At 48.4% G+C, this 27453-nt stretch overlaps 1 protein-coding gene across 1 annotated transcript; it reads left to right on the forward strand.

Moving 5' to 3' along the window:
• Positions 1–5391: 5391 nt before the first annotated feature.
• Positions 5392–25822, forward strand: ST6GALNAC1 (ST6 N-acetylgalactosaminide alpha-2,6-sialyltransferase 1). Its single transcript, XM_040082040.1, has 12 exons — positions 5392–5518; positions 9926–10026; positions 13722–13845; positions 15298–15647; positions 18601–19234; positions 20821–20989; positions 21183–21354; positions 21719–21857; positions 22211–22314; positions 22865–22954; positions 24151–24250; positions 24645–25822. The coding sequence occupies exons 4-12, from the start codon at positions 15517–15519 to the stop codon at positions 24813–24815; spliced, it is 1710 nt and encodes a 569-aa protein (XP_039937974.1). The 5' UTR covers positions 5392–5518; positions 9926–10026; positions 13722–13845; positions 15298–15516; the 3' UTR covers positions 24816–25822.
• Positions 25823–27453: the final 1631 nt, after the last annotated feature.

The raw sequence follows: 27453 nt of genomic DNA on the forward strand, positions 1-27453 counted from the left end.
ACCATTTGTGGGGCAGGAAAAAAAAAAATCCTCAAACCCTCCAAATTCAGATTTTGCCAGCAATGATATTACTGTACAAGGGACAGCAGCTGGAATTAAACCTGTCCTGTCCAGACCAGCTCCAAGCATCGTCACCAAAATGTTCAGATGCTGCTGACAACAGGACAGTGGTGAAAAACCTGTTATTTACTAGGCTCAAATTTAAGAAAGAAATGAAGATAAATCAAAAAGCCTCTGCCCAAGACATGAAATGAAGGGGTGTCAGGATGTAAAACCCAGGGGTTATGAGTGCATTCCCCCACGTGCATTGGCAAGGCTGTAATGAAGAGCATCCCACAGGACACATCCGTGTGGGCCCGTGGAGGTGGTGGGGAGGGACCTGCAGCCATGGGGAATGTCCTGATTTGGCTGGGCAGCTCCTGAGGCACTTCTCCTGCTGGACTTATCAATATTTATACAGGAAATTTCACCAGCTGCTGCAGCAGCAGCATCTCCACTTCTGGGTATTGTCCACTAAACAATTGCAGAATCACAGAATCCATCACAGACTCATTTGTGTTGGAGTGACCTTAGGGGTCATCTAGTTCCACCCCAAAAGGGGATGGTGGCACTGGGGGATCCTTGTCAAGGCACTGGGGGTCCCCAGGAGAGGATGGCAGCACGGGGCACAGTTCTCCTGAGGGGATGGCGGTGCTGGGGGGTCCCTGTGAGAGGATAATGGCAATGAGGGGTCCTCAGGAGGGGACAGCCACACTGCAGGTCCCCATGATGCCATGGCTGCACTCAGGGTCCCCATGAGGGGATAGCAGTACTGCTACCGAAACTGCAGGAAAACAAAAACCCTCTAACATTTTTAAAGTTAGGGAGTCAAGGCATTGCATTGTTATCTGGCCAGGATGTTGTTCTGGCCAGGATGTACCACAGAAATCTTCTCATTCACACAGAGCCCAGGTGTGCAGAGAGAATCAGTCCATGACACGTGGCTTTTACTAGATTTTTCAGATCTTTTATACAGTCAAAACTGATAGAAACTTATTGGGTCAGTTTTCATTGCTCCCATGTTGCATAGTTCTTAGTATTTGGTCTCCTAATGGATCTGGATTTCTTCGCTTCTGATGTGAATTAAATCTTCATTCTTTGATTTTCGTATCAGTCTTCTCTGGAGGAAAAAAGTCTCCACTCTCCAGAGGCAGAGTCTGGGGTAGATCTTCGTGGATGGCCGCTGACGTTCCATTCATGGCCGCTGTTGGCCCTTTATTTTTCGGGCTACTCCCTGTCTGTTGGTGTGTTGAGTTCATCAGGCCCCACCTGGTGCAACAATGCCCTGGAAAGAAACTTAAAATTCTTTTACCCGGGGCAACGGCGAACAAAACCCCTTGACTAAAGTTATACAAAAATTTTTAAACGGGTATGTTTTCCAGCAGTACCAGGGGGTGCCCTTGACAGGACAATGACACTGAGGGGTCCCCGGGAGGGGACAGCGGTACCGGAGGCTCCCCACGGCCGCGGGCCCGCGCTGCCATGGCAACAAGTGACGATCGCCATTGGATGGACATGTCCACAATGGGCTCCCGTACGGCAACGCGGAACGGGCTTGGATTGTCCCTGTGCGCCCTCCGTACCCCCCGCCGCGGGGGCGGGGCTGCCTGGCGCCGCGCCAGGACGGCCGTTACCGCAGCGCGCGTGCGCGACGCTGCACGTCACGTGCTACGTGTGACGTCACACAGCCGTTGCCTGAGCCGCGGGCAGCCCCGCCCTCACGGCGATGGCGGCAATGAGCGTGATGTGGGGGCTCTGTGGGCTTCCTGAGGGCTCCGATCTTCGGAGCTCTCTAGTCACGGACACAAAGTCTGGCTGAGGATAAACATTGTTTATTCTGCGCAGAGCGCACGGGTGAGGTTTCCACAAATCAAACCGCCCAACGGCTGAGAAGTCAGCTCTTTTGTATAGTAAAATTCACATGAATTCGCCTGTGTTGACCCTGGAACGCGAAAGTTCTTTTGTTCATTAAGCAACTTCCGCTGTAGAAGTTGTTTAATTACATCAGTTAGATTTATGAAAAGTGAGGAAATTCAGCCCAGGCGCGGATAATCCTATTTGAATATATCAAGGAGACCCAAGTTTATTGTGCGCAGGCTGTGAGGTGGAGGTCTCCACACATGGAGCACACCAAAGGGCAAAAAGTTACCTCTTCTATGCAATAAAATTCATGTGAACACCCCTATATAATTCACATTCACTGCCTACCTAATGCATGTTTATTTGGGTGATGTAATTTTACTCAATGCTTGCTTCCTTTGGGTGAATTTTAGAGGACAAGAAGCAAAAGTTTGCCTTTTCTTCATTTAGCATCTTCTGTTGTAGAAGTTATCAGGAGTTACCTGATGACATCAGTTATGTCTATAAAAGGTGAGAAAATTCAGCCTGGGGACAGATAATTCGACTTGAAGACATCATCCCCATCCATTGGAGAGCCAGGGTTTTTTTAAAAAAAATCTGGAATGATTTGATAAAGGAACTTCAATATGTGGGGCAGGCAAAGGCAAGGGAAGATAAAAATGAGCAGAATTCCCTTCTGGCTGTGCAGGTAGCTTGGATAGGGATCTCAGATTTCTTTACAGGTTGTTGAGCTTTTTGCATGGTTTCCCTCTGGAACTGGTGAACCTTGTGCCCTGTGATGTGACTGCAGTTGTTTGCACCTCTCGAGCTGGTGTCAGTTCAGGGAGCTGGGCTTGTCCCAGCACGTCCCTGCTATTAAAGTCTCTGCAAGAGAAGAGGTGGATTGGCACTGTCTTTTTCTTGGAAAAAAATGAGAATAATTGTAGATGGGAAGGAGTGTGCCCCCCACACACCATGAACCCTCTGCTTTTTGCATCTACAAGGTTATTTACCACCTTGTGTTGCCTCCTGTGCTGTTCTGGGATTTTCTGGGCATTCTGGCATTTTCTGCAAGCTATGTCAAATATTTGACATAAATTCCTCAAGGGTATTTATCAGAATGAAGTAAAGGCAAAATTCTTCACTAATACCTGCCAGAGGAGAGCAAGCAGGAGTTTCCAGACCAGGTTTGGAGTGAGAACACTAAAAAAACACCCCACTACTTCCTTCCTGCCTCGCCCTTCCAGTCCCTCATGTCTCTTAATCACTGTTGCCAGGCAGGGAATTAATTTAAAATAATCAGGATTTATCCCCATAAGAACAAAGGAACAAAGTTCAAAAATCATATGGGTAACAATCTATTTTAGATGATAAAATTTCCCCTGGAAGGTGAAAGAACTCGTTCTGAAAGTTTTTGTACCTGGTGCCTATAGGGAATTTGGGCAGTAATCAGGCTGTGAGTGTGGGGCACAAGCAGCTCCTATTTTAAGAAAGCAGCTTCACCTTTCCTGCCTTTACTTTTGTTGGTGAATCACATTTTGATATAAGGACTGTATAAAAAGTAACCCCTTCAGCACTGGAGCCTTTTCTGCCTGCATTTCTCTGGAAGTTTTCTGACCAACATAAATGAACAGTGGTGTCTTCTACCTTATGGTTGTGGCAGCTGAGTGCTATTTGGGTTTTTTAATTCTTTCTCCATAATATGACTGAAGTTTTTCTCACAAAAGTGAGTGTTCATAGGGATTTTGACATGTCCTACGAATCATCTTTCTTGTGAGTCCTGTCTAAATATCAAATTAAATGAAGCAGCAGCAGATAAGAATTCCTAAAGATGGGGAGAGAGTGCTGGTGGAGATGGGGATGGAGTGCCAGTGCAGTGGATTTGAAATATGACTTTGTGCTAGGACAGGGATAGAGCAAAACATGGAAAACCATGTGGTTTGTTTTGTTGTTTCTCTTTTTTTAAACTTGGAATAGATCTTATTCAGCTCATCCAGTCATTGGATCCCAGCCAACACTTCTGGAATAGCTGTAACCTTTTTTTTTTTCTTTTTTTTTTTTTTAACCTAAAGGGGAAATTCTCCTGTCTGAAATATTTTCTTAATTCCCAAAGTAGGTCAGGAATGCAGCCATTGAGGGTTTTGCTGTCGTGAGTCACCGTGTGCTCAGCTGTTGGGAACGCTCCCGTTTGTCAACTGCTAAATTGCACTGGGAACAATAAACACGAAGTGGAAGTATTTCATAGTTTGTTTCATCTTAATTTGTCTCAAAGGAAGGGGATAATTGATTTGTTTTCCATGAGGAGCTGCTGCCAAACCTGCTGCGGGGGCTGTGACTTTCCAAGCATTGAAGCGAGTCGTTAGGGATGCTGCTGCCGGGGGAGATGAGCCTGGGGAAGCGCAAACGGCCTCAGCACATCTCCAAATGGAGTTCTTTCTGGAGATCTTTATTACTGCAATGGCCCACGTTTGCTTACCTGTGAAAAGTGCATATTATATGGCTCTACGCAAGATATTTACTGTATGTGTTATGTTGTGCTAATTGTTAATGTGGTATTAATATTTTGATAGTATGGTAAATGTTTTGTAGTTAAAATGTAGTTTTTATCACACCAACCACAGGAAGACGTAAATCTTTCAGAGAAAAAGAATTTCCTACTTCCTTATCAGAAGAAACCAACTCCTCCTGCCTCTCTCAGCCTTGAGAATGCCACAGAGATTAAAAGAAAAAGTGATACTAACCAGAGACAGTTCTTTGTTTAAATCAAGTTTATGCATCATGTATAAAATATATGAATATTCAACAGGCTATTGCTTTTAAGAGATAGTCCTTTGTTAGCAGGGGTCCTTCTTCAGAGCTTGTGGCTCGGGAGAGGCACCCAGACGTCTGTAACTTTGTTTTTATTGTCTTGTATTGTCCTAACTCTAAAACTGTTCAATTTTTTTTACTCTAATTCTATTTTTATAACCATCTTATTTACTATTAAACTTTTCAAATTTTAAAACAAGTGATTGGCGTTTATCACATTACCCAAGGGTAACTTGAACGCAGCCCTGCAGTGCTCCCGGCTGGAATAAAGCTCCTATCCTGCGAATGTGGGGAAAGGGCGCGTGGTGGGAGAGGCAGAGCCAGCAGCGTTTATCCTCTGGATGGTGCTGTTGTGCTGTACAAACAGCAGAGAGAGCCCGCAGCGCTCCGAGCGAGCGTTTCAGGCGCTGTTTGCTCCGGGAAGGGTTAAGGATGTGCTCAGTCCTTTTATTTTCGCAAATCTCTCACAAATCCCATATGTTGTGATCCACCTGTTCTCCAGCATTCCTGAGACTGCCTAAACTTAGCTAATGCCTATTGATGAGAAAACTCGTATTTTCTGAGCTTTTTCAGCATTTTATTTAAAACTTCCCTCGATTCCCCAGCTACCAAGAGTTAAGCGCTGTTTCACCCGTGGGATGAGTATTTTTGGCTCGAGGAAGTACACCGAGCTGGCCTAGAGTCACAAAAAAAGCTTGTTTTCAGTGTTGATTAAACTTCACTGTGGGGGATGAGAAGGCACATGCCTCTGAGGAAGCTGGCATTCCAGAGGCCAGGAATTCGGGGTTTGAATGTTGTTTGTGTTCATAGCTCCAGATAAGATCTGAAACAGGTATTTCCTACTGTAATGTGGGTGACCTTTCTCTAATGGTCTTGAAACTTTATTGTCTTGTTTTATAACTCTGTCATAAAGATATAACTGCAATCCTTACAGGAGGAGAGGACGTTGTGGATCGTTGCCTCTGTCATTTGTCTTTCTTGTCAACACTGTTATAGCCCTTTTATCAGAGAGAAAACCAGTAGCCTGTGTAGTGTAAGATACTGTTTTGCAATTGCCTGTGACTCAGTTCTACTCCTGATAATTGATGGAGGTAGAAATTAACTCAAAATGCTTTTTTTCTATGGAAATGGGAGAGCAGTAAAGGAGTGGTGGAAGTGTTTAGTTAGCAGTAAGCGAGGAAGGTCTCACTGGCTCAGTAACTCTCCTGAAAGGTGGTGCTTTGACTTCATAGTGCCTTCCAGCATCAGAGAGCTGGCTGTCAGCTCCTTTCTTTGCCGTTTCCCCAGACTGTGCTAGCACTGCGGAGGAAGCTGCAGTCTGCTGGCAGTAGCTGTTTCTGATGAGCACTGCATGGGGTACAGGTAGAAGCCCCCGTGTGTGACAGCTCCGAGCTGTGTGTGGTGTCCCTGGCTGCGCTTGCCTCAGTGCCGGGTCCCTGCAGCAGCCGTGGTGAGCTAAGCAAGAGCTGGTGTCCAGGATGTGAGCAGGGTGTGCCTAACCAGAGACTGGCTGCTCCCAGCCTGGGGGAAAGCAGAGGTCAGCAGAGGGACTGTCTGACTCGGAGGTGCCAGTGGTTCATACGTGAAGCAAGTCCTGACTTCAGATGAGTAACAGCATCAGATTCATGCTTTAAATTCTCATCTTACTGTAACCTGTTTGAACACAGTAGTGGTTCCCCACTGAAGCACAGGATCTTTTTAATGGCTCCTGTCACCCTGAATTCTCTTTAGCTGCCACTCTGTTTATGTGGAGGGTGTCCTTTCATGTCAGCAAGGACCACTGAAGAATCCAGCTGTTTAACTCTGGAGGAGAAACAGCCCAGCAGCTAATGGAGATGGCTGTGACCTTTGGTGGGAAGAGACAGTGAAGATGGAACTGCAGGGATAAACCAGCCTGCAGATTTGCAAGGAGATGGCATGACTGAGTGCTCAGGCTTGTCCCAGCATAATGGAAGTTTCTGGATCCTTGTATCCTTGTATCCTTGGATACTTCCAAGATGTGGTCAGAATGGCTGGGAGGGAGACTCACACCTGCTGATTTCTGAACTTTCTGTTTGTTTTAGCTTCTTGTCGGAAGCTCTCCTCTCTGTGTGCTTGTGTGCTTCAGTTTTGAAGGGTCTGATCAGATATTGTCTGTTCCTTGTCCATGCTCTTTGTTCTGTTTGTTTTTCTACTGTGATGTGAAGCCTGTGGATCGGTTACAAAGGGTGCTGCCTGCATGGCAGCAGCAGAAACACCAGCAAAAACCAAATGGAGAAAATAGAAACCCCAGCTTTCCGCTGTACAAGCTACACTGAAATTTTCACACCCACACACTTAAATCAACTTTATAGTGGTGAAGTTTGACTTTTGGCATGGGCGAGAAAACTTCTATTTCAGGCAGCATGACATGAAAATTTTCAGTTGGGTTTGCCAATTCTTCTCTGTGGGCTGTGTTTTTGTCCTGCAGTAAAGGATTCCTGTGCCTCATCTGCTGTCCTTGTGGCAGGAAAGAGCTCTATGACCTTAGTGAAGAAGGGGAATGCCACTGTGTCTGAACCCGTGACCTTGGAATAGGAGCAGAGGCATTCTGAAAACTTGTTTTTAGGGGGAAGGTTATCTTCTACCTATTTTCAAGCTGCCCATGGACAGCCAAGAGTCTTGGGCCTCATTTTGTGTGTAGACCATGACAGTTTCCATAGCCCTACAGTGGCACTGTTAAATTGGCAGTGCTGTGAGGGGGTTGATGGGATGGTTCCCTAAATTTCCTGAGGAAATGGCACTCTGTCCTACACACTTGCTTTGCTTTTTAAACTCAGCTGGCAGCACAGCTGAGGTGGGAAATGGCTCCTCAGGGAAGTGGTCACAGCCCCACGGCTGACAGAGCTCAGGCAGTGTTTGGATTTCAGGCACAGGGTGGGATTTCTGGAGCTGTCCTGTGCAGGGCCAGGAGTCGCACTTGATGATCCTTGTGGGTTGTACTGAGTTTACATGGCCAGGTTTTGGTAGCAGGGTGGCTACAGGGGTGGAAGCTGCCAGAAGTTTCCTCCATGTCCAGCAGAGCTAACGCCATCTGGCTCCAGGGTGGACCTGCCACTGTCCAGTGCCAACCAATCAGCGATGGCAGTAACACCTCTGTGATAACATATTTAAAAAGGAATAAAAAGCTCTAGCACAGAGGTAATTGCACTCAGAGAAGAGAGGGATGAGAATATGTGAGAGAAACAAGCCTGCAGACCCCAAGGTCAGTGGAGAAGGAGGGGGAGGATGCGCTCCAGGCACCGGAGTGAGGTTCCCCTGCAACCTGCCTTGCAGAGCATGGTGAAGCCGCTGTGCCCCTGCAGCCCATGGAGGTTCATGTGGGTGCAGAGATCCACCTGCAGCTCCTGCAGGAGCCCACGCTGGAGCAGGGGGATGCCTGAAAGAAGGATGTCAACTCCTGGGAAGCCTGAGCTGGAGCAGGGTCCTGGCAGGGACCTGTGGTGAGAGGAGCCCAGGCTGGAGCGTGTGACCTTGTGGGGGATCCACACTAGGGCAGCTTGTTCATAACCTGTTTGAGTGCCCAGGCAAAGAGGATGTTGGACCTGCATCCAGTACCTGTATTCTTTATGTACGTGCCTAGACACAGCCCTGTCTCGGATGGCCCCTCCGTTCCCAGGCTGCTTCATAACGAAAGTCTGTCTTTGTCAGCCAGGCAGCTCCTCCTATGGCCTTTTGTGGCAAATGGTTCCTTCCTAAAGGGTGGATTATCCTTGTTTGTACATGGATATACTGCACCCAGGAGTGATCTCCATTGTGCATGGCGGTTTGGTGATATTTGTACTGACAAGCCCGTGATGGTGGGGCTGATGTCCCCACTCACCTTTCTGCAACAAGAAAGGAGGCAGAGAGCCTCAAAGTGGTGTGAGCTTTATCCTGCTCTCCGCACTCAGAGCAGCTGACTCAGCTGAGGAAAAGCGATTGTAGCAATGTCTTTGGGGGCACAGACGTGCAGAATTTTGGGGCTGGGATCTGGGAGCCCAGGACTCAGCCACCATGATCTTGTGAGGCAGGAGAGCATGTGGTGATGGTAATGGCAGGCTTCTGTCCCAACAACCTTGGGGTCATCAGCAGATGACTCCAAGACCCCTTGTACAAACCTTCTTTCTTTTAACAAACCTACCAGAGGATAGGAGATCCTTCTTTTCTTTGAGCGCAAAATAGGACAAAAATGTCCATACTTTTGGAGAAAAAGTTGGCTGGAGTGCTGAGTGTCCACAGTCACTTACCATGGTTATTTACAGTCATGTTTAGGTACATGTAGGAAGGGATGGTATAAGGGTGATCTGCTCATCTCCTCTCCAGGTATGAATTCCACTTGCCATTTGCAGTGTTGAAAAACAATTTGAGCACCTTGGCTCTGCTCCTAGTCAAACCAGGTTAATAAAACTGGTGACCAAGTGACTGCAGGCATGAATATGTCTCAGTTTGGCCTGCAGGAAGCCCTGGGAGGGTTGGTGACCACCAAGTCCTTTTTAATGAAGCATGCACTGATAAATGGAACTGTAGGCTTCTGCTTTACTTGAAGTTGTAAGGCCAGACCTTACAAATTCTGGCATTAATAGAAGTACAAGGCTGGCTTGAATACAGTATTGTACAGGGAACAGTAAACAACTCAAGGAAGTGGCCTTCTAAGAAAACTGACCTTCAATTCAGCTGCAAGCCCTAGACAAGGAATTGTTTCACAGGATAACACGAAACCCAAAGACTAACGACATCATGAGACAGGAAGTTTTTATTCCTGGATAGATGAGATAGCAAACCACGTGAAATGCCACAAGTAAGATGCCACCTATTTATCTTCAAAGAGGAAGAGACAAATGTGCATTTTGTAGATGTGTAGTAAAGCTAATTCTCACATCAAATTGTATACAAACTTCCACCAATCCAACAGGGGAGGTTTTTTTAATGTGTTTGGGGGGTACTTGACATGTCAACCTGTTGTTATTAGATTGGTCTCTTGAACAATGTTGAAATATTTTGGCAGTGGCAAAATAAATAACCCACCTTTGACTTGTGGGCTGCTGGAGCCTGGTGGCTTCAGCCATCAGGAGTCCGAGGATGTTGTGGAGCCACGAAAGATAAAAGCCAACAGATAAAGCTGAAAGCAAAAACGTGTCTGTGTTGTTCTAGGCAAAAGCAGAACTGTTGCTACCATCCTGGCTAAATTCTGATGTGATTAACTGCCTTTACTGCTCCGTCTCCTTTCTGTTTATTTCAGAGATCTTCGGTCTGGAGAAGTGTCTGGTGCTGTCGGATGGCTCCTCATCCTTCTGGCAGACAGGACTGCCTTTCAACATCGAATGAAGGACCCACAGTAAGGTAATCTGCAAGTGCTTTAGGGTAAATTACACAAAGTTTGTCAACCCAAGGGCTTGTTACTTCTCAGGGATTCTCAGCACTTTACCATATGGTTTCACAGCACAGTTAAACACACAGTTAAACAACCAGCAGAATAACTTTTCATAGTTCTCATTTTAATACAGAGCAATGTGTTCTTCTTGCTTGTGATTGTTTTATGCATTTAAGATGTCATTTTAGTTAACTGAGCTTATGTTTGCTTATGGTTACAATACGAGGGGGTAAATATCAACTTAGAACTGCCATGTGGGGTGGAGCAAAGGGGATCAGCGGAGTGTGATGCAGTGTTGGAGATTGCTTAGGGAGAGAGAGAGAAAGCTCAGGCACTGAAAGACAGACAGGACCCAGCTGACATCAGCTTGGAATCATGGGGTTGGGAATGGCAGGTTAACAGAGATTTACACAAGGGCTGGACAGCACCCACATTTGGCATGGTTGTAGCAACACTGTGTTGTAGGTCTGATCATTCTCAGCTGATAACTGCAAACAGGGACCCAAGGCTTCAGGTGCAAGCTACAGAGCTGGGAAAAACCACACTCAGTGTGTGTCCTGCCTGACTTCTCCGTGGCACATGTTTTGGAAGTACAGCTCATGGAGGAGATGATGAATGTCATTTTACATCATTAGTAGAAACAGGCTGGTTCATCCTCTGGGCTCTGGCTGAGACTACGACAGAGGTGTCCTTCATGGAATCTTTGAGACAAACCCGGATTGAACAGACACTGAAGAGCTCCCAGGGAATCAGGAGAGAATGTGTGGCCCCTCCTGAGCACCAGGATCTCACATTTCCACTACAGTAGCACGGTGCTGCTCTCCTGCACAGCAATTACTTTGCCTGGGGATTTCCAAGCCTGAGGTTGATAGGTGGTGTGTATCTGCTATGGTGAAGGTTTCCCTTTTCTCCACGGCTGACAAAAGGCTCTGTCAAGTTAGCAGGAGAAGGATGGAGATAAGGTAGCACCAGATACGTATCTAAATAAAGCAGGAGAAGACCTGTTACAGAGAAGTCAATACACAAAAAGGAGAGAAGGGAAGGGAAGCATCTGATTTTCAGCAGCTCTTCACAGGACCCTGTAGCTGTCCTACTCTTGCAGCTAAAAATGTGACTGCACTTCTCTGGTGCTCCTGTCAGTCAGAAACAGAGAGGAAAGCACTAGGAGGCCACATTTTCCCAAGTGTAAGATAGGAACAGGATGATTTATACCACTCAAGAAGCAGGCTTACGTCTTGCATTCCCTGCAGCACTTTTCACCCCAAAAGATGCCAAATGGCGCGTTTGTCCTGCCAGAGATGTCAAGAGTGATGGTTTCTGATGGTAAGGCAGTGGGAAGATTATCGGAAAGACCTTTACCCAGAAATATTTTGCTTCTGGCTCTAAAATTAGTGGATCCCCATGGAGGATTCTGTAATTCATATCTGTGCAGAGCCCGAGTTTTGCTGCCAGATGTGATGTGCTGAGATAATATGCCTTTTTTTTTTGGTTTGGGTTTTTTTTTGCCAGGGGTATGGAGAGGAATTCGGGCTTTGTGATTCCTGTATTTCTTTCTCTGGGGCAGTGCAGAGTCCTCAAATGCTCCTATTCCTGGCAGCTGTCAGGGACAGGAGCTGGAGAAGCTGCTTTTCTGAAGGGAGGCCAACTAGCCATGAGTTTAATAAATTACCTCTTCACCTGTCTGTAGTGCTGCCCTGCTCCTTGGAGAAACAGCTCTCTGAGAGATTCCCAGTCAGGGAACAGAATTGTTTCTTCCTTTCCATCGAAGAGATTTTAAAAGCAGGGAAAAAACTCCACAACCCATCTTAGCCATGAAGTGGTGTCAGTTTGTCTCTGTCTGTCAGCTCTGGGGTGATGTGCTAGGCTTCCTGCTGAGATGGCACAGACAAAAGGCTGCTGAGGGAGGCATTTGGATAAAGGATTCCTGGTTCTTTCCAGCCTGTGTAACTCCAGATGAAGTTTCCAGCCATTGTTGCTGGGAGTGTGTTTTTCTGTGGTTTTTTTTAAATTCTCACAAATGAAGAAGCTCATCAGTCTTCTCGGCATTGTGTGTCTGAGGAAGGAATGCTGGGAGCAGAGCAGTTCAGTGGGATGGGGTGAAGGAGGAGCAGAAAGGCTGTGTGATGGCAGACTTGGTCTGCTCCACTCTGTTCAGGGAGGCTCATTATCACCCAGAGCTGTGGCCACAGGGAATAGCTCAAAAGCTGAGTCCTCACTGTGCTTACAGAAAGAACTAAAACAAGTTCCAGCAACCAGAGCCTGGAATAGGACCAGATTCAGAGCACTTACCCCCCATCTCCCAGTGATTACTCCAGGCAAGGACATTCCATGGTGTGTGGGCACTGGCTGGAGGAACCTGCCCATGGTCCCATTACCAAGTGGGAGAGGGACTGGGTTGGACCCATGTCACCTGCTGTCCCTACACAGATCCAAGGCAGTTTCTGTGTGGGGGCATGAGCTGGCTGGGGCTGGACACCAAGCACACAAATCAGCACTAATGAAAACCTGACAGGGTTTGCGATCTATGCAGTTCTGCTCCGTGGACACTGAGCGGCCACTTGCTCATTCTATCGTCAAAACCACCGTGTCTTTCCCTCCTGGAGCATTTTATGCCATGGAGAACACAGACCAGCTGGCTCATTAAGCTGTTCCCTCACTGCTGGCACAGTTCACTGGGGCTTTGCTCTGTGACAGAACTGGCTATTCTTAAAAGTGACAGTGTTTGAGAAGTGGGGGCTTTGCTTCAACAAATGCTGTTGTCTCTGGGTGCTTGTTTAGTTTTTCAGAGAAGGTTTGATGCAGAAAGGAAGGAACTAGCTGGAAGATGGCCAGTGAGTGTGGAATTATGGCAAGCTTGGGAGTTTCTGGGCCATCCATTTCATTTGGTTAAAGCAAGACAAATGGATGTGCAGAATTTGCTCTTGTAGTTTCTTCCCCTCCAGATTCCCAGCCTGAAAGCATTTGCTTCTGAAGATGACTGCTGAACAGAGAGGGAAAAACAAGAACCTAAGGTTGCCAAGCCAAGCCTTTGCTAGCCCCAAGGCATGACCACTGAGCAGTTGCATGCTGCAGACAATGTCATTCTTTTGCTCCCCCACTTAAAGCTCAGTTCTTATATCATCAAATAATACTGTGAACATGTCCAAACATCCCCCCCCAGCTTCTTTAGCAGCTTTATTCGACTTGCTTCCAGCCAAACACTGGTTTTGGTAGGTTGTAGACGGATCGATCTGTAGAACAGTTCTGTTCTTAGAGCACATCTTGTGATGTTCTGTTCTGTAGACCAGAGACATGGGAGAGTGGAAAGCACACAGGGCACAGGCAAGTAAACAAGATTTGATACACCGCTCTGTGAAGAATGTGCTCACAGATAAGTTTGTGGCACAGTTCAAACACCAGCTGACACCCTCAACACACACAGTGTAAGGTCTAGTGACAATCAAGTTTGTTTATGAATTTAAAAAAAAAAAAAAGGACAAAAAACCCCCAAACAAAACTCGGCTAATCTGTCCTTTATATGTCCAGGATGTAATTAAGGATGTAGTGAAGTGTATTTGGAATTAAATGGACCATTGGAGATCAAAAAGGGCTGACAGAAAACCATCTTCAGTCGATGATCACGGGGGCAATTTGCTTAAATAAAAAAGTTCTTTTGTATTTTCAGTACTGAAGACTAGAAGAACAACTGCTGTGGACATTGATGCTGAGACTAGACACACCAGCAGTGCTTGGAGTCTCTACACCATAAAAGAAGCAGCATCTCCTGGGATTGCAGATGGGATTTGCAGGTAGGACTGCAGAGAAACGTGCATTTGGAAAAGGATGCTGTGGCCCCTGAGAGGCCAGGCCCTGTGCATTGTGCAGTCTTGGCTTTCTTTCTTCCTGCCTGTGGGCTGGGAGCCCTGTGTATCCCAAGAATCTTACTTCTTATAGAGCTGTTTAGAGACCAGCTCTGTTCTTGCTCTCAGTTTTCACCAGGTCACGCCTGGAGTGTTCCAATGCATCCCCATTTCCCAATCTGACCTCATGCTGGAGCAGATCAGCCTGGTGCCTCAGTTCTGACAGACTGATCTCATCAGTGGGGGTGGATTGTGAGGAAATGATGCTCCGAGCAAGTGGAAGTCCCTACTCTGACGGGTGGGGTTAGGTTTGCTTTTCTTACACCAGGAAGGTGAAAAGCTCAGTTGTGCATATAGCAAACCTGCTTTTGGCTGATGTGCTTGCCAGAGATTTGGATATTCCCCCAAGCACAATCCTTCCTAAACTGAGAGTGCTACAGGCAAGTTCTCCGCAATCATCAGCACAGATCCTTAAAAGCAAAGAAATCCAGATTTTTCTGCTTGTAGGAGTTTTCCTATCCCTTGTGGCTCTTGGTTTCGCAGTAATATTACACGGAGGAGATTAAAGGAAAACATTTCCTGCCTCCAGAATTTCCCTTTGGGACCCCTATTAACAAAAAAGTCCTGTAGTTGTGAAACCTGTTGACTGGCTTTGCTGTGACATAAAACAGGCACTTTCAGTTCTCTGGGTATTCAGTAACAGTGTGAGTGTTTCTGAGATTTCAGATACTGTCAGCAAAAGCTTTTTTTATATCTGGGCTTCATTGTTTTATAAGAGCTATGCAAAAGCAGCCTATGCGTAAGAAGCAGTACGGCCATCTCCCCTTGAACTTTCAGGGTTAATGTTTAACCTCTTAAAAAGTTAAAATAGCCCTTTGCTGTAAAACTGCATCCCTGGTAGAAATAAACATTTCTCTGGCTGTGGTGTGGGTCTTTGCAAATCTTTCCCTCTGCTGGTGGGGTGATGTACTCTGGACTGCCAAAGATTGATTTCACACTGGCCGGGGATTTCCATAACACAAACTCCTCTTTCTGTGGTGGATTTGCACCAAGCCTTACTCTGATTTATTTCAAACCAACCACAAGGTAAAATGGATGTGTGTGTAGCTATCATCATGGGGGGGGCAGAGATTGCTTCTGGATCGGAGCTGCAAGCAATTAGTTCATGTAGAATATATGTTTATTGTTGTGTCTAAAACCTTGGGCAGGTGGTTGTATGAAAGCTTCATGCATTGTAACTATGGCCACTTCTGCAGTTCACGTGCGTCCCCAGTGATGCTTCTTCCAGGTTAGAGATAAAGGGTTTCCATTTTAGGGCAGACAAACACCATTAAGAAAAACACAGGAAACTTCCATTGTTTGCAGTAAAAATCATTCCTTTCCCCGCTCTTTGTTCAATAGGCTTCTGGTGATAGACGGGAACAGTACAAAACTGATATCTTGCCTGAGAAATTGGATCTGTGTGCAGAGCGTCTGGGAATGCTGGGAGACAGGGTGTGCACGTTGTTCTGGGGAAATCCAGAGGGAAGACCAGCCCAGTCCTTCCACACACCTTGGTGAGGCAGCGCCTGGCCAGCACCTCTGGGCAGCAGCGCCTCTGACGCTGACCGGGATCTCACCATGTGCTGCTCCAGGATAAGGCTCCCGAAAACTGCCAAAGCCCTGATTTGCCTCATTGTTGTAATGCAATTCTGCCTCTTCTTTGTCAATTCCAGCTCCTTGTTTGACTTGGCAAAGACAAAGATTTTCAGGTAAGAGTCCTGTTCCTTTGTGGCATGCACTGTCGGTGTGGGCGCTCATGCTCTCTTTCTCTCTCTGTCTTTTTTACCCTGCAACTTGCACTTCTGATCTGAGTTAGGGGACCACTTTACTTTAGCAGAGCACCTGGTGTTGGAAGATCCACAGGCAAAAACCTGCTTCTCTTGGCTCACTCTTTTCCAGGGCCTCCTTTTGTAGCTGTCTGGAGCAGCTTTTGCTTCACTAATCCTACCTGATTTCATACTTTGGCACTACAAAGTATTTGCTTTTCATATTGGCTCCCAGAAGGACCTCGTTCAGCCCTAATCCAGATTACATTGCTGGACAGTGAATTTGGTGGGATGGCTTTGAATTTATGGCAAGTTCAGCAGCTGATTCCTAACACAAATGATGCTGCATACTGGGACACCAGTGTCATGTAGACATGATATCTTGATATCTATTTTATATAAATGGTCAAGTAAATCCTACAGGAATGGGTGTGGAGGGAAGTGCAGTGAGATGTCCCCAGCATCACTGGGCAGGGGCGCTGCTCCTTGCACGAGCCTTTGCAGATACCTTGAGCCTTTCCCAGAACAGGAATGGCTCATGGATGTGTTGGTGCTGTGTATAGGAAGCACCACTCCCCAGCCTCCCAACTACCCTCACCTGGTCCCAGCTCCCCCAGTGAGCTCATCTGGCTTGGCTTGGTTCTCAGCTGAATGTCTGGGCTGGTGCTGTGGGGGCAGGCAGGAGGAGTGAGGCTGGGAACATCTGCAGCTCTTCTGGAGGTGACTTGACTTCAACTCGGCTCTAGCAGCTTGAGACCATGCTTTGAGGACAGCTGTCAATTTGGAGAGGTTGGAATCTGCACAAGGGAGGTGGGAGGGAAAGTAGAGGAGGAGGAGGAGGTGTAGAGAAGTGAAGTGAGTTGTCCTTGACCCCAGAGCCCATCAGTGGCAGAGCTGGAACAAGAAGTGGCTCTCCATATTCAGCTTCTTGAAGGCATTTCCATCTACTGTACTTTCAGAGAATAAAAATGCCTGTATTTATACAACTTAAGTAAAACACAACAAGATCTGAGCTGTGTGTGGCTGTCTGCGTGGCAGTTCTATTTCTGTACCTTCTATGTCACGTAGAATACACAAAGCAGCATTTTCATGGCTTTATCCTCTATTTGTCCTTGTTCTTTGTAAAAGGGGAGGAAAATGACAGTAAATGTCATTGAGCTTCTGCGGTTGTTTGCCAGCTGGACTCTAGAGCCTGAAATTCACGGAGCAGCTTTGACCATTTGTCTGGGTTTAAAATGCTGGTCAGGAGAGCAGGGTCCTGTGTAAGCACGAGTGCCTGGCCATGTGGGCCTGACTGCAGGGAGCAAGGTTTGGGATGTGAAGAGCCCTTGGTTTTACACTTTGGTCTCTGGTACAGCATTTGAAGTGAAAGTGTAATAGGCTGGGGTGGAATCTGCCCTGCAAGACAGCACATAGGGAAAGCCTGCAGTGGAGGGTGGTTTCTAATACTGAAACTCCTGTTTCATTTGTTCTCTGCACTTTAATTTCAAAGATTTAAATGTCATCTTAAAAATACAACAGAAATTCACCAAGGGATTTAAGATCTGCCTGAGCTGCCTTACCAAATTTCTCTTTATTTAGAGTGTCCATATAAAACCTTTCCTCCTATTGGGCAGTAAACAGTAAGTTTATACATGAGGCACTGTGATAGAGAGCACATGCTGCACACTTGGTTGAAACCAGCTAATGATTATGAGAGAGGCAGAGCTGGCAGGCCATTTGCTACAACCTCTCCTTTTTAGCCTTGCAAATGTTCACGTATTTATCTGATATGAAATGATTTTTAAAAGCCTCCTTAGTTGGTCATTTCCTGAACACTTTCAGAGCGGCATGACATCCATCAAATTTTAGCAGCAACCGAGCTGCTATCTGCAGCCTGTTATCTGCAGAAGTGCTTTTTCTCCCATTATCACTTCCGAAGCGTTCCGAAACGAGTGCGTCATGCAAAGGCTGAACACGAGCGTGGAATCGGACTGCCACAACCATGCTGCTTTATCCTGAAAAGCTTTGCTGTACATAAAAGCTCAGCTGCAGATATTGTTCACCTTCCTTTTTCCTGTTCTACCCTCCAGCCATGTGCAGAGAAGAGGGAATGTTTAGGACAAAACCCCACCGCTTCTGCCTTGATTTTTTTTCTGGGTTTCAGCACGGTCGTGTTGCAGGTGGCTCTTCTGCTTTCGGCAGATGTGTCCTCCTGTGATAACCTTGTACCTGCCTGTGCCTCTGAATCAGGCTGCAGTATTAGAGGCAAGTGCTAAAAATGTAGAGATTCTGCATTTTAATAGCTTCACAGTGTCTGCCTTCAGACACAGGTGCCTGGTGAGTGCTGTGTGATGCCCTTGCATTACCTGACCAAGGTGGAGGAGGAGAGAGAGAAGTGCCCTGTGGCCCCAAAAGCTCAAGAGGTGATGTAGGGTAAAGAAGTGAGTTCCACTTCTTAGACTTCCCTTCCTGAATTCTGGAAGATCTTCATGCTCTGTTGCTGAAGCACTGGGCTCTGCTGGCAGAGGAGAGAGGCAGATGGCTGCCTCCATGGTGTGTGCCACGTCCTGAGCCCAGGATCTCCAAACCCACCCCGCAGTGCTCCGGGGACTTTGCCAGGGGGCCTGCCCAGCGCGTGGCAGAGCTGGGCTCTGCTGGTTGGCTGTTACTGCCGCTGTGAATGTTTCACCTGCCAAGTGCTGAGGAGAGAATGTGTGCTTCTGGGATTTGCCTAGTGGGGAGATAAGCAATATTCAAGCTAGAACGGTGTAGGAAGTTGAATAACATTTTGGCAAAGTTTAAAATGAAATTGCTCTAAAGCACAGGCTCAGAGTCAAGGGCACTAGAAATGGGCTGAAGGGTGTTCGGTGTTAAGTGTGTGTAATGTATCTGCTTTTCATTTGATTGCATTCAGGAAATTGAACATTTTCCAACATGCCCCAGAGACACAACAAGTGGAAACCCAAGAGCAACAGGGTTTAAACTATTCTGATCATGGGGACTCCAGGAGCATTTTAAAGGTGACTTTGGGAGGACACATCACAAGACTCAAAGGTGTGGTGGAGAAGACACCAAGATGGAAGGGAAAGGAGGAGCAGAAGGAAACAATGAAACCAGTTATGAGAGTCAAGGAAGCCAAGGAGAATGTGGCTGTGAAACCACCACCCCAGTCAGAGGGAATCAAGGAGATAGCAGTGAAAACAACCCCTATAGTGCAGGGAAACAAGGGGAAAACAACAGTGAGGCCAGCTCCATGGGTGGAAGAAGCCAGGGAAAAGACAACAGTGAAACCACTTCCCAGGGAGAAGGGAGGCAAAGAGAAGGTGACAGTGCCACCATCCTCTGGGGTGAAGGGAACACATGAGAGCATCACATCCATAGACCAAACAAAACCCAAAGCACCTCCTGCATCAATGAAAAGTGCAAGACCTGCTCCTCAGGCTGCTGCAGTGACGCAGGCGAGGAAACTGAGCGCTGCTAACTTCACATCTGAGCCACACTGGGATTTCGAGGACGAGTACCTGCTGGATAACTCATCCCCACCCTCGGTAGGTGGGATGGTGTGGATGGTCACCAAGAATGGTGCCTCCCCATTGACCTCCTTGTCTGCTGGCCCCTGGGCATGTGTGCCCTTTGCAGCTGGGGATGATTTCAGAGCTGGTAGGTCACTCATTGGTATATGCAGATGCTGGTGGGATCCAAACAGGAAGACCTCTATATACAACATCTGCATTCAAATGAAGGCTCAGGTTAATTAAATCTGAGCATCTCATAAATTAATAATGTCCAGGAACAGGCCTTTAGGAAAGGAGTAAACTGCAGGAAAGTTCTCAGCAAGCAGATGGGACAGGTTGTGGTGTCTCATACTGTCTCTGTCCCCCATCCTATGCTGGTAACTTTGTAAAGCTTACCCAGAGCAGTTTTCCCTGGCACCCCTGTTTGTGGAAGGCTTGGAACAGGTGGGTCCCCTTCTCACATATTGTGTCTCACTCCCAAACCTGATCTATAATTTTGCAGAGAGAGGGAGTCACTAGAAACACCCCCACCTCCTTTATTTCCTACACGATCAGAGTTTTCCCTTGTTCCTGTGGTAGTGATCCAGTCTAGCTCTGGAGGCACAAGAAGCACCAAGCCTTGGACAGTACCTGCTTGAGCAGGAAGGGAATGTCCCCATTTCTGGACATGAAATAAGCTGTGAGTGAAATGATGCCACCATGAGACCTTTGACAAGGCTGTCCTCAGTGCTCTCCTGTGGTGACAGGCAGAATGAGGGCTGTCTCCTCTGGCTGTGACAGGGCTGACATCCTCATCGACTCCAGAGAGCCCACCTCAGCCAGGGAGCACTCAGCAAGGCTTTGCCAATGCAGCCATTGCTGGGGATTTGAGCTGGGCGTGAAGGGTCCACTTGGTCTCTGTTTTGTCTTTCAGTAAGTGCTTGGGAAAAGTGTCGAAGAAAGTAGAGCCCAAATTGACTCAGCAGAAAATTCAGTGTAGTGGAGCTGTTTGCTTTCCATCTGCACACACAGCCTCACTCTTGCCAGCTGCAGTGAGATCCCCCTTGTAGGATAAGCTGGCTTGGATTCCCTTCTCGGCGGCACATTTCACTGATTTATTTATGACATCGAACAAGTTGTTGTACATTTTTTTCTTACCCTTAAAGGGAGTGGCAAGGTGATCTGATTTCATTTGCTCATCGGTGTTTCCTCGGGTGCACTCTTAGGGCCTTGTGAGGTGTGTTGCCAACTGGGACTGCTCATTATAGCATGTATATATTATTGTAGCATATTCTTACTGCTTGCAGCCTTATTTGATGCATTTAGGTTAGACCTATTACAAATGTTCATTTGCATCAGCTAATGAGGCCCAGAGCTAGGAAAACATTTAAGCATGACTGGCCTGTTGTTTTGAAGAGGAGAGTCTTAGAGACTTGGAGTCATCCTGGCTACTCTGCCTGACTTTCCACCAGCTGGTTATGGATGTAGTGCTAAAATTGTGCTTCATGTTCCTGGTGATGGGGATCATGAGGGGAATGATTGAGGTACCACTGGTACAGACAGGTGCAGAAGCATTGGCACTCAGTCACATTTATCACCTCTGCTCATCAGCCATTATTGTTTCTTTTTTGTTTTCCAAGACCTGCTCTGAATCAGTGAGGGCCAGAGCTGCCAAGTCTGACTGGCTTCGGGATCTTTTCCTGCCCAACATCACACTCTTCATAGACAAGAGATACTTCAGTGACACTGAATGGAACCGCCTGGAGCATTTTATACCCCCCTTTGGCTTCATGGGCCTGAATTATTCATGTGAGTCCCTCAGGGCTTGTCAGGATGGGACTTTCAGACTTCTAACAGGAACCTTTTGCTGAGTAGCTGGAGGTTTGCAGCATCTCCCCATCAAAGGCATCAGTCTAGGAGGATCTCACGGTGGAAACTCTGGTGGTTTCACTGTGTCCGTCCCAAAGGCTCTTGATAACTCACCACTGTGTTTGCTTCACAGTGGTAAAGGAGGTCATATCCCTGCTGCCCCCAAAGCCCCACCAGCAGCTGCTCCTGGCCAACCATGACAGCAGCGTGCCCACGTGCATCAGCTGCGCTGTTGTGGGGAATGGAGGAATACTGAATAACTCTGGGATGGGCCAGGAGATTGACTCCCATGACTACGTCTTCAGGTAAGGCAGCCTCCCTTCTCAGGAGATGCACAGCTAGCTTATTGTGGCTAGCCCCTAACTGTGGCTGAATCACTTCATCTCTTCTAGTATTCCATTCATTCCCAAGTGCCAAAATGATGGATGGCAGGAGATAAAAAGTCCAAAAGTAATTGGAAAGTTACTAAATATTCAAAGCCTGTGGTCACAAATGAGCCATAAAGAGCCATGTCCACAGCAGGGGCTCTCCTGCAGATCAGGGTGCCGATCAGAATGGGCCAGTCTTCCCTTCCTCCAGGCTAACACTGTCTTTTCCTATTAGGAATGTGCATGTGAGGGGTTTCAGTGGTCACCTAACTCTGCTCCTCTCTTTGATTTCCTTGGCCAGGGTGAGCGGGGCTGTAATCAAGGGTTATGAAAGAGATGTGGGAACAAAAACTTCCTTTTATGGATTCACAGCCTACTCCCTGGTTTCCTCTCTTCAGATCTTGAGACACAGAGGGTTCAGCCACATCCCACAGGATAAAGTAAGTGAGGGCCCTGCTGTGTGCATGCACAGCTTTGGCAGGATGCTGTTTGTCTGTGTGCTTCCGTTCTGCTCTCACCACGAGGAGCAGAGGCTGAGGCAGCCCTTTAGCATCACCCTCAGTGAGGGGACCTGCAGTGCCTTGGCTCAGAGTGAGTGTTTGCAGTGACAAGTTGTGTCAATGCCTTGTGGCATGTAGAAGGAGCTGCACATCAGATGTTATCTCCATTCTGCTGCTGTGGGCTGCTTGAGAGCTGCAGACTGAAGATGTGTGTCCAAGAAACTCAGTGAGCCAAGATGTCTGCTTGCGTTTTTTCCGAAGTGCTGTTCACTAATGCTCACTTGTCTGCTTAGCATGTCAGATACATTCACTTCCTGGAGGGAGCAAGAGACTATGAGTGGCTGGAGGCTCTCCTGTTCAACAAGGAGATCAGGAAAGGATTCTTGAACCTCAGCGGGTAAAACAAACTCTAGCCCCCTCTACCCCTCCAGTGACGAGCTCTCTGTTGTGCTCTTTTCCTCTCCCAGTGCTCAACCCTATGGAGGACCAGGCCAGGGTAAAGTCAGGGTAAAGCCTCCCTCTCCTGGCAGACTTTTGCAGGCAGAAGTCTCTCATTTCCTCCACAGATCTGAGCACTGCTGTAGTCAACACACCTCCTGATTTCAATAGTGTGTGGCCAGAGCTTAGGGCAAGCTTTGGTGGCTTTTGGGGATGAATACATGCTGCTGGCTGGTCTGGTGTGGCCTGCTCATGGATGAAGGCCTGGTTTTACCAACTTCTGCCTATACAAACACATGCTTTTGATATTCCTGTCTCATTTTGTCGCCTCTCCTTCCTGATTTCTTCCTCTGCAATGCACACAGGCTATGGAGGCTTTGTCATAATGTGGGAAATGTTACAGAATATCTTCACAGGCTTCTCTTACCGTCAAGTGCATCAGGGCTGGTCCTTTCCAGCTGTGATGAGGTCTAAGCACTTGTCTTGAGTCTCCCCATTCCTGTCCTTAGGCAGAAGCCCCGAGAGAAATTCAACAACGATTTCACAATGGACAAATATCTGGTGGCTCACCCTGATTTCCTCAGATACCTGAAAAACAGGTGAGCTGCAGGTTGTGTGCTCTCACAGCCTTGTTTTTCCTCGCCAGCACCATCTCTCTCTGTTTCTGGCCTCTCCTCCCAGCTCCCTCCCCTGTAACCACAGTTCAGCCACACCAGCAGCCTGGGGATAAGCATCAGCAGCGTGAGCTCAGCTGAAACTCTCTGTGGTGCTGCAGTGGGATGCTAGTGGTGGGCAAACATCCAGAATCTGTGAGCTGGAGAAGCAACAGCCATCAGACAGTTTGGTTTTTGACAACCAAAAGAGATCCAGGGCCAATTGCAACTTTAGGTGTAGGAAGAATGGTGCTGAAGTGCCAGAATAGTTGATCTCGAGCTCAGGACCAGCCTTTCTGTTTCCCATTGCTTAGCACCTTGGAGGGAGGCTCTGTAACAGATCTTCTCTCCAGAGATTCTTTCTAGACTCAGGAGATTGGTTGTGCCATGAAGCACAACAGGCTCTTCTTCAGCATCCCCTTTGCCTGGCCCGGCTGCTGCTCTTCTGTGCCTCTCCAGCCCTTTCCACAAGCCTGTTGGCCACCGTCACCGTGAGGCCTGCCCATCATGGGCCACACGTGACCGAGAGATGGAGGAACAGGAGCTCCTGTTGCGCCCTGCTTTGGCTGCCTTTACCCTGCAGCCTCCTGGAGAGCTGCTGCCTTCCCTGGAGCCAGGGCCGGCACTCCCTGCCCGCTCTGCCATCCCCCCTCTCACTTGGGTCCTTTCCAAGGCCAAGAGGAATCCATGCTATTTTTCTCCCCAGTGTTTACTCCTACTTTCCTAACAACTCCTGGCATAACACAGTGCAGCTCCTGGCACGTTTTGTGACACTCCTCTGCACCTTCCTAATGTCTCGTTTCACTCCCAGATGTAGATGGGGAGCGGGATATACCGGGGAGCTTCAAAGCCACCTCTGCACTGCCAAGCAAAGGACAGATTTAAGAGCAGTGGGCTTAAACCTACGAGATCCTTTAATCCATCCCCTCTTTACCCCCACTGCCTCAAGACCTACCACTTCCACAAAGCAGGGGCAGAGCTGGGCTTAGGTTGCACTCGTGGCTCCTCTGAAACGCCTCACGTGGCCCCAAGCTGCTGCAAGGAGGGAAGATGCCTCATGGGCCACAGGGGGACAGGGTGTGTGCCCTGCTTGAAACACCACAGCCAGCAGCTTCTCAGTGCTTTCCTCCCTCCTGCTGCAGGTTTTTAAAGTCTAAATCTTTGGAAAAGCACTACTGGAGGCTGTACAGACCCACAACGGGGGCCTTCCTGCTGCTGACTGCCCTCCACCTCTGTGACCAGGTAAGGGTACAGTGATTCTTGCACCCAGAACTGTCTGGAAGTGGGAACAGGGGACAGAGGAGAGCAGAGGTGGCTGCTGTCTGCCTCGAGAGCATATGGGCTCATGTCAGCTGTAGAGGAGCAGACTGAAGATGGGAGACAGCCCCAAAATAACTCCCATAGAGGTGGTGAAGCCTGCTGTGACCTAGAGCACGTGATCTCCCAGGGAGGCAGTGAGGGGACAGCAGGATCTCTGGAGCCAGTGCTCACAGTCTGGTCCTTCTGGACCCCCACAGAGGGTCACCAGAGAAGCCCCAGATGACATCTCTGTCCTGTGCTCACTCCCTGTTTGGGAGCTGTGTCCTGTATCTCACCTGCTCCCTCCATCCCTGGTGCCCCTGCCCATCTTTCCCAGGTCAGTGCCTATGGCTACATCACGGAGGGGCACGAGAAGTACTCGGATCACTACTATGACAAGGACCGGAAACACCTGATTTTCTACATTAACCATGACTTCAGGCTGGAGAAGCAGGTGTGGAAAAGGCTTCATGATGAAAATATCATGAAACTTTACCAGAGGACCTGACTGTGGCACAGGCCATTGCCTGGGAAATCTCAACAACACCTCACTGGGAACAGAAGAGGACCACCAGAGCCAAGGTTAAGTCTGGACTGCCAGGCACATTTCATCCCCACAAAGACATTTCCCTCCTTCAGCACCTCTGTTATTTCACGACACTTCAACAAATGTGTGAATGCTGCAGACCTAAAGACCAACAAGAAAATGCAGCGTGCCAGCAAAGTCCCATCTGGCTGCGCTGCAGGACTCTTGCTGCTTGTTGTAAGAATGGGTGTCATGAGAGCAGAATCCAGGATGGATGTGGTTCCATGTACTTTGTGTAATCCAGGTTTTCACTCTTTGCAAGGAGATGCTCATCAGGCTGGGGCCACTTCCCTTCTGTGTGGATCCTCTCTGTTAGCAATGCCCATTTTGGAGCTGGGCATTGTCTGAACAAACTCCCTGAGGAGCTGGAATGGATGGAGGTGGAAACACAGATCCTGTTTCAGGTCGACTTAATTTCTGCAGAGTGGGGGCTGCGCTCACTCTGCTCCCTGAGATAAAAAGCATGGACTGGACACTTCCAGGTGACTAATTTGAGTTTCACCTCTGCTCCCCAGTGGGGCCTTGCTATGACACTTCCAGAGGAGCACTGCCATCAACTCAAGAGCAGGTGGCTGTTCTCCATGATGCAACACACCTTCTGTACCTGGTCCCTCTTGCCCCGGGGCTCCCCTGGCTGCACAAAATGTGAATTTTGTGGCATGGACCTGATGTGCCCAGTCCTTGCATAGCTGGGCTTCGTCATGCTTGGCTCCCAGCTGTGCCCAGAGCTCTGTGTTTGTCCCATTCCCAGGAGAGGTAGGAGCTCTCCAGGTCCAGGGATGGATGCTATCTGTCCTTGCTGCTGGCTGAAGTGCCTGTCCCCCGTAGTGCTGAGAGGGGCCCAGCTGCAGCCAGCAAACCTGGAGGGTATTGGCCTCCTGGAAGGGGTTTTGTGAGCAAAATAAATGGCACCACTTTGGCCAAGCTGATTTTTCCTGCAGCCCTGGGAGTTGTGGTTATTTAGTTCGCCCAGAACTGATTCTTTAAAGGCTGAGATACAGCAGATGGCAAAGCCAGGAAAGGGCAGGACTGAGGAGTAATGAGATTACCTCCACCTGGAGAAGCTCTGCAGCTTGTGTGGACACAGCTGAGCATTCCCCACCTGTTCCCCTTGCAGGACAGGGATCAGCACGGGCCAATCCCCTCCCTGTGGAAGTGGGTGAACGCTGCCGAGTTTGTCCTTGTCCCAGCAACTGCTCTCCAAGTATGTCAGATGCATGAAGGGTTGGATGTTTCTCCCATGACACTACGCAGGCAAAAAGCCACCTCCAGTGTCCCAGCAGATCCAGGGCATCTCCCTGGGGTTAACCAACTGCACACTCACTGGACCTGCTTTGGTTGTGAGGGTTTTTGCATTTCTGCAGCATTTTTGTTGGGGGCAGCAGCGTCTCCAGGGACTCCCTGGGCTCCAAGGAAGGCATTTCAGCCGGGACTGTCAGCAGGGCTTGTCAGGATTGATTTCCTTTGTCCCTTTTCCCTCGTGCTGCAGAGAGGCCAGGCAGTTTCTCATGTCTCACTGAGCTTGTTTGTGAAGGACAGCCTCCCACACTGAGAATCTAAATGCAGAATTCCGCTTCTCTGGAGAGGGTGTAGCCTGGCTGCTCTGCCCGTACGAGCCCTCAGTGTGTGTGGGAGCAGGGAGTTGTCCGAAAATGCACGGTGCCTCTGTTGGGAGCCATGCAGCCCTGTGGGAACACCAGGCCCATAGGGAGCACGGGCTTTGGAGCAGACCAAAAATCCTTCCTGAGCAGCAAACGAGGAAGCCTGAGTGAGGTTGGTCGCTGGGAAGAAACTCTTGCACCCAGGAGCTCTGGACCTGCTGGATGCCTCAGCCCCTCATGGTGGCCATGCACCCTGTCCCCAGGTGGCTCTGGTGGTGTCCCCATCCCCAGCCCTGCAGGCTCTCCCTGATGGGCTGTGGGTGGGCTGTGAGGCAGTTTTGTTCCTTGCCTGTCCCTCAGGTCGTACCACATTGCTGTGGGTTGCTTAGTGACCAGCTCCACCGGGTATTCTTCCTGCCTGAATAGGGCTTTTCTCTTCCCAGAAGTTGGAAGGAGTTTCTCTGAGACCTCTCCCCTCCCCCTCCTCCCCTTTTGTTCCTCTGTCCCTTGGGAAGCAGGAAGGGGCTGAGCAGGATTCCCCGGTGGGTGAGGGGGCTTTGGGGATGGGCTGGCAGCCCCCAGCTCTTCCCCAGTGCCGAGGCTTCCCAGAGTCAAGGGAAGGAAACTTCCCAGGAGGCTTTCCCCAGAGCCTGTTCCCTCCAGGCTTTTCTCTCAACACAGCTAATTTTGATGTTATCAGGGATAATCTTGGCTGGAGAAGGACTTTTGCTGTGGCCTGGAGTTTCCCAGCGAGCTGAAAGTCACATCCTTCCTGATCCCAGGAAAGCGACTCTGACCTGATGGTCCCCCTCACCTCCTCACTTTGCTCCTGTCCCCCTGCATCCTGCCCCTCTGTGGGCTGGCCGAGGTGCGGCACACACTGGGACACATCCCCAGCTGGAGGATGTCCAGCTGTGCACAAATCCAGCTGTGCCTCACCAGAGCCACCTGATCTCGTG

This window comes from Hirundo rustica, chromosome 18, assembly GCF_015227805.2.
Source record: "Hirundo rustica isolate bHirRus1 chromosome 18, bHirRus1.pri.v3, whole genome shotgun sequence".
Taxonomy (NCBI): domain Eukaryota; kingdom Metazoa; phylum Chordata; class Aves; order Passeriformes; family Hirundinidae; genus Hirundo; species Hirundo rustica.

What these genes read in the sequence shown, in the direction of transcription:
- ST6GALNAC1 (XM_040082040.1), top strand. Translation starts at nt 15,517, where the DNA reads ATGTGCTGCTCCAGGATAAGGCTCCCGAAAACTGCCAAAGCCCTGATT. An exon ending in ATAACTCATCCCCACCCTCG is followed by an intron (nt 19,235 to 20,820) that starts GTAGGTGGGATG and finishes TTGTTTTCCAAG; the next exon opens with ACCTGCTCTGAATCAGTGAG. An exon ending in CTCAGATACCTGAAAAACAG is followed by an intron (nt 22,955 to 24,150) that starts GTGAGCTGCAGG and finishes CTCCTGCTGCAG; the next exon opens with GTTTTTAAAGTCTAAATCTT.